Source organism: Argopecten irradians, chromosome 14 (assembly GCF_041381155.1).
Source record: "Argopecten irradians isolate NY chromosome 14, Ai_NY, whole genome shotgun sequence".
NCBI lineage: Eukaryota > Metazoa > Mollusca > Bivalvia > Pectinida > Pectinidae > Argopecten > Argopecten irradians.
In genome coordinates this window covers 3,506,793-3,521,219 of record NC_091147.1, presented here as the reverse complement: position 1 = coordinate 3,521,219, position 14,427 = coordinate 3,506,793, and the positions used below count along the sequence as shown (strand labels likewise).

Below are 14,427 nucleotides of genomic sequence, written 5' to 3'. Positions count from 1 at the left end.
AAGTAATTAGAACCCTTTTTTTAAAGGTATCTACATGTACAATTTATCTCCTCACGTACAATATTAATGTACATGTTACGTACAACGTACAGTCAGCGGCCATAATAATTTAATAAAGTACGCAAGTGATTTTTTTTCTATATATTATTAGTAATTTTACATACATGTATTTTTAATTGTTATTACTAAAGTAATTTTACATTCAATCGTAACAAGATTTTATGTACAGACTAAGGACATTTTTTGCATCCTATATATATTATCTAAGATATATTCCGTGCCACATTTATCGATAAAATCGATCTTAAGTGTAGACATGTAATTTTTATGACGCCATTTTACTATATTGACAAAGAAGGAAATGGCGGCGTCATCAAACGTTGTTTTGATGTAATCGTTCACAAACTCACACATATTGCAACAGAAGAACATGTACATTATTTCAAAATAAGCGTTAGATAAGTAGTTTTTATGTTGTCAACTTTGAAGTTTTTATGGTTGCAATAGATTTTTGGAGAGGAGTTTTAAAAAACGTAAAATTACTAATACAAGAGGCCCAGAGGGCCTGTATCGCTCACCTGGTTTGTAATGCCAAGTAATGTTCTGAATACAGGTTCATTGTTTCTTTTCTGAAGGAATTTTAATATTAACCTCTAAATCCCCTATTGGGCCCCACCCCTCCCGCCCCCAGGGGGTCAGAGCCAAAATTTATACAAGTTCTGTTCCCCTTCTTCCAAGGATGTTTATGGCCAAATTTGGTCACAATCCAAACAAAACTCTAGGACAAGAAGTGATTTATAGGATTTACCTCTATTTCCCCTATTGGGCCCCACCCGTCCTGCCCTCGGGGGGCCAGAGTCAAAATTTATACGAGTTCTGTTCCCCTTCCCCCAAGGATGTTTGTTGCCAAATTTGGTTACAAACCATGTAGAACTCTATGACTAGTAGCGATTTAAAGGATTTACCTCTATTTTCCCTATTGGGCCCCGCCCCTCCTGCCCCCGGGGGTCAGAGCCAAAATTTATACAAGTTCTGTTCCCCTTCCCCAAAGGATGTCTGTGGCCAAATTTGGTTACATTCCATTCAGAACTCTATGACTAGTAGCGATTTAAAGGATTTACCTCTATTACCCCTATTGGGCCCCGCCCCTCCTGCCCCTGGGGGACCAGAGCCAAAATTTATACAAGTTCTGTTCCCCTTCCCCAAAGGATGTTTGTGGCCAAATTTGGTTACATTCCATTCAGAACTCTATGACAAGTAGTGATTTAAAGGATTTACCTCTATTTCCCCTATTGGGCCCCGCCCCTCCTGCCCCTGGGGGATCAGAGCCAAAATTTATACAAGTTCTGTTCCCCTTCCCCCAAGGATGTTTGTGGCCAAATTTGGTTACAATTCATGTAGAGCTCTAGGACAAGTAGAGATTTAAAGGATTTACCTCTATTTCCCCTATTGGGCCCCGCCCCTCCTGCCCCCAGGGGGTCAGAGCCAAAATTTATACAAGGTCTGTTCCCCCTCCCCCAAGGATGTTTGTGGCCAAATTTGGTTACATTCCATTCAAAACTTTATGACTAGTAGCGACTTTAAGGATTTACCTCTATTACCCCTATTGGGCCCCGCCCCTCCTGCCCCCGGGGGATCAGAGCCAAAATTTATACAAGTTCTGTTCCCCTTCCCCCAAGGATGTTTGTGGCCAAATTTGGTTACATTCCATTCAGAACTCTATGACTAGTAGCGATTTAAAGGATTTACCTCTATTTCCCCTATTGGGCCCCGCCCCTCCTGCCCCCTGGGGACCAGAGCCAAAATTTATACAAGTTCTGTTCCCCTTCCCCCAAGGATGTTTGTGGCAAATTTTGGTTACAATCCATGCAGAACTCTAGGACAAGTAGCGATTTAAAGGATTTACCTCTATTACCCCTATTGGGCCCCGCCCCTCCTGCCCCGGGGGGGACAGAGCCAAAATTTATACAAGTTCTGTTTCCCCTCCCCCAAGGATGTTTGTGGCCAAATTTGGTTACAATCCATGCAGAACTCTATGACTAGTAGCGATTTAAAGGAAATGTTGACGGACGGACGGACGGACGGACGACGGACGGACGGACGGACGGACGACGGACGCCGCGCCATGACATAAGCTCACCGGCCCTTCGGGCCAGGTGAGCTAATAAAATATAGTATTTAGAATCGCTTGCGTAGTGTATTATGGTCACGGACAAAGACAGTTATACAGCAATTAAATGTACAAACATGAAAACTGTTAACTGTATACTATACAAACTCATTATTGTTTCATAGTTATACGTATACACTGAATAGAAATTTATAGACTCTTTAATTTTAACATATATAATTATATAAAGTTAGTCCCTTAAATGTGTTACATTAAATTACTAAGTGGTAAATTTTAAGAAGAACAAGATGCTTTGTGGTTTGTTTTGTATTTTTTTCAGGATGTAAATGGTGCTAGAAACAAACGTGTACAGGAACCACCAATTTGGATGAAGGTTACACCAATTTGGATGAAGGTTACACCGATCATGGATAAAGATTACATCAATTGAGGAAGAATGTTACACCGATCTTGGAGGAGGGTTAGGCCGATTTGGAATGAACGTTACACCGATCTTGGATGAAGGTTACACAAATTTGGGAAGGAGGTTACACCGATATTGGATGAAGTTTACACCGATCCTGGATGAATGTTACACCGATACTGGATGAAGGTTACACCAATTTCGGATGAAGGTTACAGCTATTTTGGATGAAGGTTACACCTATTTTGGATGAATGTTACACCAATTTCGGATGAAGGCTACACGTACCGATCCTGGATGAAGGTTACACCAATTTCGGATGAAGGTTCTACCTATTTTGGATGAAGGTTACACCTATTTTGGATGAAGGTTACACCAATTTGGGACGAAAGTTACACCAATTTCGGATGAAGGCTACACGTACCAATCCTGGATGAAGTTTACACCAATTTGGGATGATGTTACACCATTTGGGATGAGGTTACACCGATCCTGGATGAGTTTACACCTTTTTTGGTTGAAGGTTACACCGATTTAGGAAAAAGGTTACACCAAGTTTGGATGAAGGTTACACTTATCCTGGATTAAGTTTACACCAAAAAAGGTGGCATCACATCTGCCTCCTTTTTTGGTGTAACGTAACACCAAATTTTTAGGATTAAGGTTACACCAAAAAAGGTGGCACCACAGCTGCCTCCTTTTTTGGTGTAGCTTAACACCAGTGGTGTAGCTTTACACCAATGGTGTAACCTAAAAATTTGGTGTAACGTTGCTCCAAAAAAGGAGGCAGCTGTGGTGCCACCTTTTTGGTGTAACTTAACACTTAAAAGTTCACAGTGTACATACAAAGTTTAAATATTTCTGCCGGGTGTATATTTACAAAAGATATCATTTTCACAAGGTCCAATCATAATTATTAGGGCAAAGGGCAATAACTCCGTTAATTGCAGTCGAGTCAAATTGGTTTTCAAACTTTTTTTTAGATATTTCCATTGTTAGTCTACATATAAAGTATATGCAAAGTGTCATTAAGCTCGGTGCATATTTTCAAAAGTTATCATTTTCACAAGGTCCAGTGATTATTAGTGCAAAGGGCAATAACTCCGTAAGTTACGATCTAATCACGCCGATTTCCGAAATCGTCCGAAATCTTATCGTTTCATGAAGCTGAGTGCATCATCGTGTTCACAAGGTCCAATAATAATTATTAGTGCAAAGGGCAATAGCTCCGTAAATTACTGTCGAATAACGCTGATTTTCGAACTCATTCGAGATCTTTCTAATGTTAGTCTTACATGCAAAGTGTCATTAAGCTCGGTCTATATTTACTCAAGTTATCGCTTTTACAAGGAAATGTTAACGGACGTCGCACGACGCACGACGTACGACGACGGACAAAAGACTATCCGCAATAGGTCACCATGATCTATGGTCAGGTGACCTAATAAGCATAAAAGAAATGAAAACCCTTGGCAATATTTGCATATGATAAATCCACGCCAATATAGTCCAATATAGTTCAAATAGCATATTTCACAATATGGCCATCTTGAAGTTTGTATTCCTATTTCATCTTTAGTGCTAAGATGCATCATTTTTGACTATTTTTTAAAAACCAACCGCAAAAAACACCAAACCATATCAGTTTATATGCTTTGATATTGCATCTGGTCTATGTTTCTATTTTATGACTTTTTCCATAATTTGGGTTTTAAAGAAATCCGTGTGCGATTTTTTCAATTCCGGAAAATCGGTCCCGACGAGTACCCTTTTACCGTTTTCTGCGACAACGAAAGTTATTATTTCTGTTTACAAATTACGACAGAAAAAACTCTCGGAGATATCATTTAACATTCACTGTATTGTTGTTAATTTATCTCGTTAACTCAAGAAATTAGATGTTATATGTAAGGAATTTTATTTGTTGAATAGATATATCCAAATGCAATGTCGTAACGTACCCAGAAACATACTCCACTATTTTTACGATTGGTAGATACACCTCTGTATGGGCCTAGATTGATTTGTTAAAACATATCCTAGATAGTTAAATGCAGGAGGAACACTTTGAAATGTAACAAAAATTCGGTAATTTTCATATGGTTTGAGTATGATTTTGGAAAGAAAAAACTAATTTTAACTTCAACATTAAAAACACAAAATGCACTTCCGATTTTGATGTAGCCATTTATTTTACCATTCTATAGGCCTAATATTAAATGTCTAGGTCTTATAGAACTTGAAAAGAATATTTTGTATTAATTTAGGAAAAATGTATTTTTGAACTTTTACCCATATGTCCATAAGGAAGTTGACGTTTTACAGAAAAGCGTTATATTAGTTACATGCATTTGCTTCATTTTAAACTCTAAATAACATATCCGAACCAGAAAGAAATTCATCAATCTGTACTGTAAACGAGATATTGAAATAAGTTTAAAACTGGAAGTGAGGTCATAGTGACATTTGTGATTTTTGCCCAACATAAAAAGCTGCTGTGACACCTACAACTCTACAATATGCCCTACAATATGGTATATACGTTCATTTCGGAGATTCTTCCTATACAACTTTGTGTCCAGAAAAATAATAATAATAAAGGAAAAGAATGTCACAAAAATAAAAGTCCGTTTAAAAATCTTAAAACAGAATTGGTAAGTATGGGGAAATGTACACGTTTATTGTCAGACTTATAAATGCACAATTATCGAATGTATAGTGAAATGTTCGTATGATCTTTTATTCTTGATTGTTGCTCAAATATTAAATTCCAGATAGAAACTGGAAGATGACACAATGTCCAGAGGCAAGATAAGATATATACATTTTGAACAGATTTTGTAGGAAATAGATTTCATTCAATGTTCATATGTACGGATGCAAGAATGGTGGAATTGGCAGAGAAGTGTGTCCTATTGTATTTTAATATGCCTCTTCTTTCTTTACAATATATAAAAGTTAGTTGGTTAAATTGACTAGCTCCCTACTTTTTTTAATTTAGTCTTTCGAACTAAAACACCCCTAGAAGCTAGCACATACCCACACTCGGGTTTTTCCGTCGTACCAATCAGATTATATGCGGGTGGGGCTTGTTTCCGATCACGACATCAGTTGCTATGTGACGTAAAAATTGGGTGAAACTGGTTTCCGATCACGCCATCTCCATTGACGTAATCAAACCACGTTACAATCTATCGGAAACTGTTACCGAACACGTGACAACACCTTGTACGAACAATTGTAATAAACTTGCTATATCCCTCAACCCTATACTTTAAAGGCCCACTACCTTTCCGAAACGGCTTTAAATTTTTAAAATGGGAATGTAAAACAAGATCGATAATTTTGTAGAGTCACAAAAATTATTAACTTTCCGTTAATACTAAATTTATCATCACCTTCTGAACGATTTGATTAAAATAAATAAAATGTTTATTTTCATAACGCGGGTCGTATTATGTTTCCCGCTGTCGTCCTAAATACCGGGCGGTAGTTGACTATCACTGCGCCAGACGGCAAAACAGCGAATTGACTCTCCACTGTTTTCATATATTACGCAGGAAATCTTGCATATGTTTGGTGTCGTAACCTTATTTTAGGTCATCGGTACGCATTTTTCTGATGTTATTAATGTTTTTTAAGAAACTTTTATATTTTGCTCCGGAAAGGTAATGGGCCTTTAACTGAATAATATAATAAAATTCATCGATAGACAAGATGAAAGGTTTGCCATCAGGTTGTCATAAAACATTATTCGGTGGGATTGGGTAAACTGCGATCCTCTTACGATCTCCACACCCCTGAACTATATCAAAGTATAACTGAAGGCAGCTCAGAGAAAAAAAATTGAACCAATCACAGGCCAGCAAAAATTTCCTTTGAAGACTACTGAGAGAGCGACGCCTAACTTCAAAGCCACAAATTAAGCCAACCACAGTGTACCGTTACACTGCTCTTTTGATGTACATCAAAGGACTAAATTATCCGTTCTGTTATTTTGCCTCCAGTTTTACTATGAGATTGTTCAGGAGAGTAAATATCGTAAGTGATCGGAACCTCTGGATTATCGAGGATGGGTAAATTTAAGAACAAATATAACTGCAAGCATTTTCTTCTTTACATCACTTTTTTTGTTATTTCATTTACAATTGTAATTTAAAACTCCATACTGTATCAACTGTTCTTTTGGTGCCCCATATGGCAAGCCAATTTCACATTTAATGAAGGAGCAAGGTCTATCCCGTATTTAATCGAATTATATAAGATATCTTATATAATTATATAAGATATCTTATATATAAATATATATTATAAGACTCTTTCATATGTGGATATGAAGGATAGGGATATTCTACCCGAGGGTCACAAAATGAAGTAAAACCCGAGGCTTGCGTGTAACAGAGTGTGTGAGGCACTGTCTATTCTCATTTGAATGCTCCTATTTCGTTCGCACGCAATAGTATTTCGTTCGAACGCAATAATATTTCGTTCCCACGCAATAATTATTTCGTTCGAACGCAATAATATTTCGTTCCCACGCAATAATATTTCGTTCCCACGCAATATTATTTCGTTCCCACGCAATAATATTTCGTTCGAACGCAATAATTATTTCGTTCGAACGCAATAATATTTCGTTCCCATGCAATAATATTTCGTTCCCACGCAATAATATTTCGTTCGAACGCAATAATATTTCGTTCCCACGCAATAATATTTCGTTCCCACACAATAATATTTCGTTCCCACGCAATAATATTTCGTTCCCACGCAATATTATTGCGTTCGAACGCAATAATATTTCGTTCCCACGCAATAATATTTCGTTCGAACGCAATAATATTTCGTTCGCACGCAATAATATTTCGTTCGAACGCAATAATATTTCGTTCCCACGCAATATTATTTCGTTCCCACGCAATAATATTTCGTTCGAACGCAATAATATTTCGTTCCCACGCAATAATATTTCGTTCGAACGCAATAATATTTCGTTCGAACGCAATAATATTTCGTTCCCACGCAATAATATTTCGTTCCCACGCAATAATTTTATTTATTTCATGTCCGCTCCCAGCCACCGTACTACGGACAATGATCTTAGGTTGGAAAATTTTCACTTGAATTGTTTACAATGTATCTAGACTTTCCGTCCCGAAAATGTTGTTAACAATGCATGAAGACGTTTCGTCCCGAAAATGCTTCGCTTCGCCCCACGCGTTTTGTCCCTACTAGTGACAATTATCCCGCAACGGAAAAAATGAAATCAATGTTTCACCACAAACATCAAAATTTTTACAATAATGATTTTTGTAATTTGAATCATATTAGTTCGGGAGCAAATAAATCTCAGGACGAAATGGAGATTTGTTTATCACGGCTGCGTTATGCCACATGTACGTGTAAATCCACAATGGAAGAAAGACAACTCTAAGAAAATTTAGGATAAACTTTGTAAACTGACCAAATAGCGCGTGAGAGACGATGAACATTTTCTAAATGTCCAAGCTGGCGTAATCTTCCAACTTACGGCAGTTAATAAGGTATGAATATTTACCCATGGACGTATATGGGAGTCTCACTTATAAATCCTTGATTTACCACATCCATAATTATCGATAATTTTATAAGCACATGTATACATTATCAGATTATATATACATATTAAAGCACGTATAGAGGTTGTGACTAAAAACATTTTAGCCACTTTCATCACATGTAGGCCTACGGAGCTTGACGTTCTGATAATAATATATAACGTATTCAGTAAACTACGTAATTAACGAAGTATTTTTGGTCCGAATGACAAAAATCATACATAAAATGTTCGTATAACTCGAAGTGAGATTTTTTTGGACTACTTCATTTGTAGATCGATGAAAATGCCAATTTCTTTTTCATAATTCTTCCGTAGAACGGCACTTAAAAAGCTGTTTTCAATCTACAACAAACGTGGAGAAAACGGTTAAATGTTTAGCAATTATCCTGAGTTATATTTTATCAACAATCATCAGAGATTAGTAATTAAACTTACATAAACATATTCCCGACTCTCACTTGCATTGTGTGATCACTCGAGCGGAACTAATCTCTACCACCTGGCACAGTCTTACAAAGGGGTGTTCTCTTAACGCCAACATATTTATCAACAACAGGTAGGTGTTGTTTTAGGAAACAATAGGAAGGCAATTATATACTGTTTCATATAAGCTGTCTTTATTTTCACCTGTAAAGTCACTTGAGATTTACCTGTATTTCAATCAGTATCATAGGTAACATTGGTGGGTTTTGGATAAAAATTCCTTCAATATATTCCGTATTATATACAACGTAAATTATTAATCAAAGATAATCAGTGCTTTAATATGCTAAGAATTAATATGGAGCTACATGTGGATTATTAAGAACGATGCATTTTGAGTTCCAGGTGAAATATTTTTTTACAAATCATATCTCAATTTTATCAGAAAAACAGGTTTCTTGATCAGTGTATATTCTAATGTAACAGTATTCTGTTTTGACATAGGAGTTCCAGTAGGGCTACATTCTTAGCCAACTTTCATTTCTTGTGACCGTGCATAGTTGCGCATGATTTCTCTTATCGCATAGACGTACACCGTGAAGTATTTGGTTAGAAAATGAGTGGAGAAAAACAATATCACAAAAGTTTAAATTAATATTGTCGGAAATTTTGACCTGTTGATTATAGTTTAAGTTGGTAATCTATTGAAGCCGACACAAACACACATATATGATGTTTTATAAACATTGGTAATAATATATCATTGGGGTTTAATGCTCTATATGTATTTTTGATACAAAATATTTTTAGAAGTCACTTAATAATGTAAAAATACTAAATGAAATGAGATTGAAGACTGTTACTTAGGGTCTTAACCATATTCATTTTAATACACATTATAGATGTTAATGTTGCAATACTGGAAAAATTATTTCAAGTCCATATGTTGAAGGTCTTGTAATTCTCAAAATGTTGCAAACTTTTAGAGCTCAGAATACCAAATTAACAGTTTTCTAATTTTTTCTGTTTAAAGATTATAGTACATATACCAATTTGTATCTAGTAACAATGTTTGACCGAAATTCAACCATAGGAAAGAAATTTATATGTTATTTCTAACATGCACAAAAATATATAATTTTACTGGGCTGTTAATTAACGGACAACAGTTTAATTATTGGGTGCTCTTTTGCTATAATGATATACAAATGTACATGTACATTTACATTATAATGTAACATCACGCTGATCTAGAAATACCATCTTAGGATAAGAAAGCAGGAAAATTATATAATTATGATAAATGATGCATCCTAATGCAACTTTCAAAATATATTGTATGTTCTGTTAACTTAAAAAGGTCAGTCAAGTACAAGTAAAATTTGGAAATCATATTTGACATAAATTCACTTACTCTTTGGTAGGTTATTAACGCAGATGTTACATGTACATGTACTATATATGTATATAAGGTCACTTAACAGACATATATGGAAGACCTTGTGGAAATATATCACGTTTCAACAGGCAAAAGGCTTATATTATTTCAAACTTTTAATCAAATTGGTGTTACACTAAGTTGAAATTGGATAATTCCTTTTTTGGATTTTTTCTTTGATATTACTGAATGGTAAAGTTACTTCCATGTGAAATAAGTTTCAAAGAATTTTGCTTGATTTTAGTATCAATCTATTGAAAATCTAATGAGATTTATACCAGAGATTTTAGATATATCAAGGAAATCTTTAAAATTCTTGAAATAAAATCATTGTGAATTTAATTTAATTTCATTCATAGATTCTATTGTTATATTTTCATAGATATTAACAGAAACATATATTATGTATATATGTATCTGATATTAAATATGAACACTTATTGAAATGAAAATTAATCAATATACGGTGGCATTGGGTCTGCCTTTAGGAAAAAGACTATAACCACTGTCACAACAAACTACCCTACAGCTAAATCCAAAATGTTGGCGTTCAGAGATACACCCCTTACAAATGCAATCACACAAAAGCCTACACGATCACTGTTTTTAGTGCGATTACATCTTTGAGTATGAACAATACTAGTTCTTTGAACTTTTTACTCGGCAAAATAAACTTATCACCGTGCCCATGCACACATGCATATGCATATACTTATACTTCTGTGTGCACATTATCAGATACATTATATGACAACTGCTGTATTACAATCAATTTATGAAGGACAAAACTCCAAAGAACAGGAGGACTAAAGAACAACAGAAAATAAATTTCAATAATATTTACTCTAAACTGGTATTGTTATTTATAAAAAAAAATGTTTAATTATATGATATTAGCCTTTTCGGTAATTACTCTGTTAATACATTTATTGTTTTCTTATGTTTTACAGAATGTCTACATGCAAGTATCATTTCAATTGGAACCAGTCCAGGAGAAAAAATGTGTGAACAAAATGAAAGAAATCATTTTCAACTGTGGTAGCTTAATACTGTAATAGTTTTTGATATGAAAATAATTACTATCATCATATTCAAATTCCATATATATAATACATTTAATGTTGTAAACATTTTTGATCCAAATAATTACCATCATCATCTTCATTCCATATATACAATACACATTAGTGTTGTGATTTGTGAATTTTACTTTAATATGCATATACTTGGTATTTGTTTATTTTCTATGACATCTACATGCTTGAAATAAAAAGAATAAATTAAACATTAAATTTATAACACAATATCACATTAGTTGTTAATATTTTTAGAAAACATATTAAGATTATTGTTAATAATACACTAATCATCATCTTCGGCATACTTTATTCAAAATAAATTAGATATTAATTTGCATAACACAGGTTGTCTTATGTTTTCCCTCCTTGACTATCAATCTTCTCTGATCACTCTGAAAATGGTGATTTTACCTTTTTCGGTCGCCACATGAACTGCCTTAAATCAATTATATCCAATGCAATGAGACAACTGCATTTATTATAACGCTGTAAGGCAATTCTGCAAGATCAGTTTACATTGTTAATTTACATTGAACATATACATGCACAGTATGGTACCTTATTTATATCTCCTTTCCTATTTTCAATATACCTTGATGACTTGGAATCTTATCTGGCGGAAAAAGAATGTCAATTGTCTGACAACTATTGACAAATTATTTACAGATAATATTGAAATGTATCCCAAACTTTTATCATTTTATATGGCGATGACACTGTTCTACAACAAATGTTAAACGGATTTGAATAATATTGCATTACATTATTGCATTACATGGAAATTATAATCTAATATATCAGAAAGATAAAAGTTGTAATATTCTCAAAACGTAAATTGGCCCAACAACACCAGTTTACGTTATGGGATATAGAATTATTTTGATAAGAAGGGTATACATATCTATGTATATTTTTTAACATTAATGGTAGCGTTTTTAAAGAAAAGGAAAAAACTGCTGAACAAACAATTAAATCAGTGTCTACTATTTTTAAGAAACAAAGGAATGTATCCCTTCCGGTTGATTTTAAACTGAAAATATTTTAGTCACTTGTAATGCCAGTTTTATTATACTCATCAGAAGTATGGGGATTTGAAAATACAAATATTGTAGAAAAAATCATTTGTAATTTCCTCAAGTTAAAAAAGTGTATAAAACAATTCATGGTTTATGGCGAGCTAACAAGATACCCAATTGATATTGGAATAAAATGTAGAATGATTACTTTTTGGCATAATGTATACTTAACATGAAAATAGACCAGACGTTTTTAGCTCGCCTATTCGAAGAATAGGGGGAGCTAATGTTGTCACCCCGGCGTCGGCGTCGGCGTCAGCGTTGGCGTCCCATTTCACGTTAAAGTTTTTGAGCAAGCTTCTGTTTCGTCAATTGTTTAAGCTTAAGTCATCATAAATGTTTCTGATTTTATTTTCCTAATGTGTATGGATGCTGAACGTGATAATACAACCAATTTGGGGCCCTTTAGGTTTTTTTAGTCTGTTAATTTGTCATATTTCCATGTTTAAATAGTAAATACTTGAACAACAACTTCTTCTGAATAGGCGAGCTTTGCTGTTCTCCGACAGCTCTTGTTTAAATGGCTGTAAGATGTTTAAGATATTTTATCAGAGCTAGTTTAAATCATGTTTGGATATATCAATCAACTTGCTGTTTTACAAAAGACTAATTACAAAAACTTGTTAAAAGTAGACCAATTGACCAGTTTATTCAGAAATGGTATGACTATATTGATAAGTCTTCTTGAGGACTGACATATTCTATATTTAAGACATTTTGGCATAGAAAAATATGCCTCTTGTCTGTCTCTGCTGCAAAACAATACTTGTTAACTGATACTTTGGTCCCAGGAACTTAATGAGAATAGCAATTCAGAATGGATATTTTAATTGACATCAAATTAACAAGGAAAAGGTTAAAGATGCTATAAAGTCATTTGGCATATAACACCATAGGAAATATTAGAATGGGCTCCTAAGAGTTTAGTATATGTTTCTTATTTAACACCTTGGTGTCCAAGGAATCCTCAAAAGTCCAAACTGGAAGGAACACTAGCAAACTTTATTTCTTATTGTCCAAAAAAATGTTGACTTTAGAAATATATCCTCCAATCATTGAGACCGACGCCTCCTTCAGTACTTTCAGTACTTTGATTATAGTGCTATATCACTGAAGCATGCCGCCGAAGACACCAAGCAACACACTCCACCCGGTCACATTATACTGACAACGGGCGAACCAGTCGTCCCACTCCCTGTGTACTGAGCGCTAAGCAGGAGCAGAAACTACCACTTTTATAGACTTTGGTGTGTCTCGGCCAGGGGACAGAACCCAGAGCCTTCCTCACAGGGGCGAACGCTCAACTCAAGGCCAAAAGTGAGGCGGTGCCAAGGGAGGCATTAGGAAAGATAAAGTCAGTTAGGAAGAAAAGAAAAGATAAGATCCTAAATTTAGTCGCCTTTTACGATCATGCAATAGGGGCAGCAGGTACAATTCTAACGCCCTACCTGCAGGGCCAAAATTTAAGGTAATTGTGATTTAATATAAAGATATTGGCATATACAATATATATGTATATTATTTACATTCCAATTTTTCGATAAATGTTTAGAGAAAATTACCTCTTGTGTTTTACTTTGTTCCAGGAAGGAACACGTGGGAACATTTTCAACATGCAGTGGTTCATCATGTGCATGCCTCGTCTGTGCAGAGCCATACACATCTTCATGGATGGCCGATGTCATCATTTGGCAAAATCCCAGAATGTTTAATTTCCCATTATGATCCAGCCCTTGGTAGTACTCTGAAAAATATGAAGTGGATACACGATACTACATTGTCTTTCAAAATTCTACAAACTTTTATGTGATAAGAAACCTCAACACAAAATAAACACCAGGATAGCAGTATCCTATATAAAACCTACCTATTAATGAGTGCAGTGGAGAGGAACTTGAGCTTGATGTAGGCATGTTGAACCCGTGTTGCCAGACTGACGGCTGGTTTCTGGCGTGCTTGTGAAGACGGGATCTCCATAATTGTCAGATATTTCTTCAACTTCCGACTGTAAATAAAGAACATCAGTAATGATTACCTGGTAAAGATAGTAAAACGGATTAATGTTTTATGCAAATTTAAGCTTAGAATTATGACAAATGGCAAAAGTAGAAAACATGCGGTTTATTTAACATTAGACAGTAGAATCTATATGAAAGAATAATTAATTTTAAACACAAACATGAATGGGATATGATACTTACATGAAAAGATAATGGCTCAAGGTCTTCAAAGTCATTCAGTACGCCAAGACTTTCTCCGACAACACTAGAAATGGACA

General features: G+C 34.9%; 1 protein-coding gene across 1 annotated transcript in view; it reads right to left on the bottom strand.

Annotated features, from left to right (window-relative positions):
- LOC138307217 (uncharacterized) overlaps positions 1 to 13,908 on the bottom strand; it is a 47,135-nt gene extending 33,227 nt beyond the window's left edge. The window contains exon 1 of the mRNA XM_069247853.1: positions 13,712 to 13,908. Coding sequence (XP_069103954.1) covers positions 13,712 to 13,837 — 126 coding nt within the window. The 5' untranslated portion in view covers positions 13,838 to 13,908. The remainder of the gene's footprint in view (positions 1 to 13,711) is intronic.
- Positions 13,909 to 14,427: the final 519 nt, after the last annotated feature.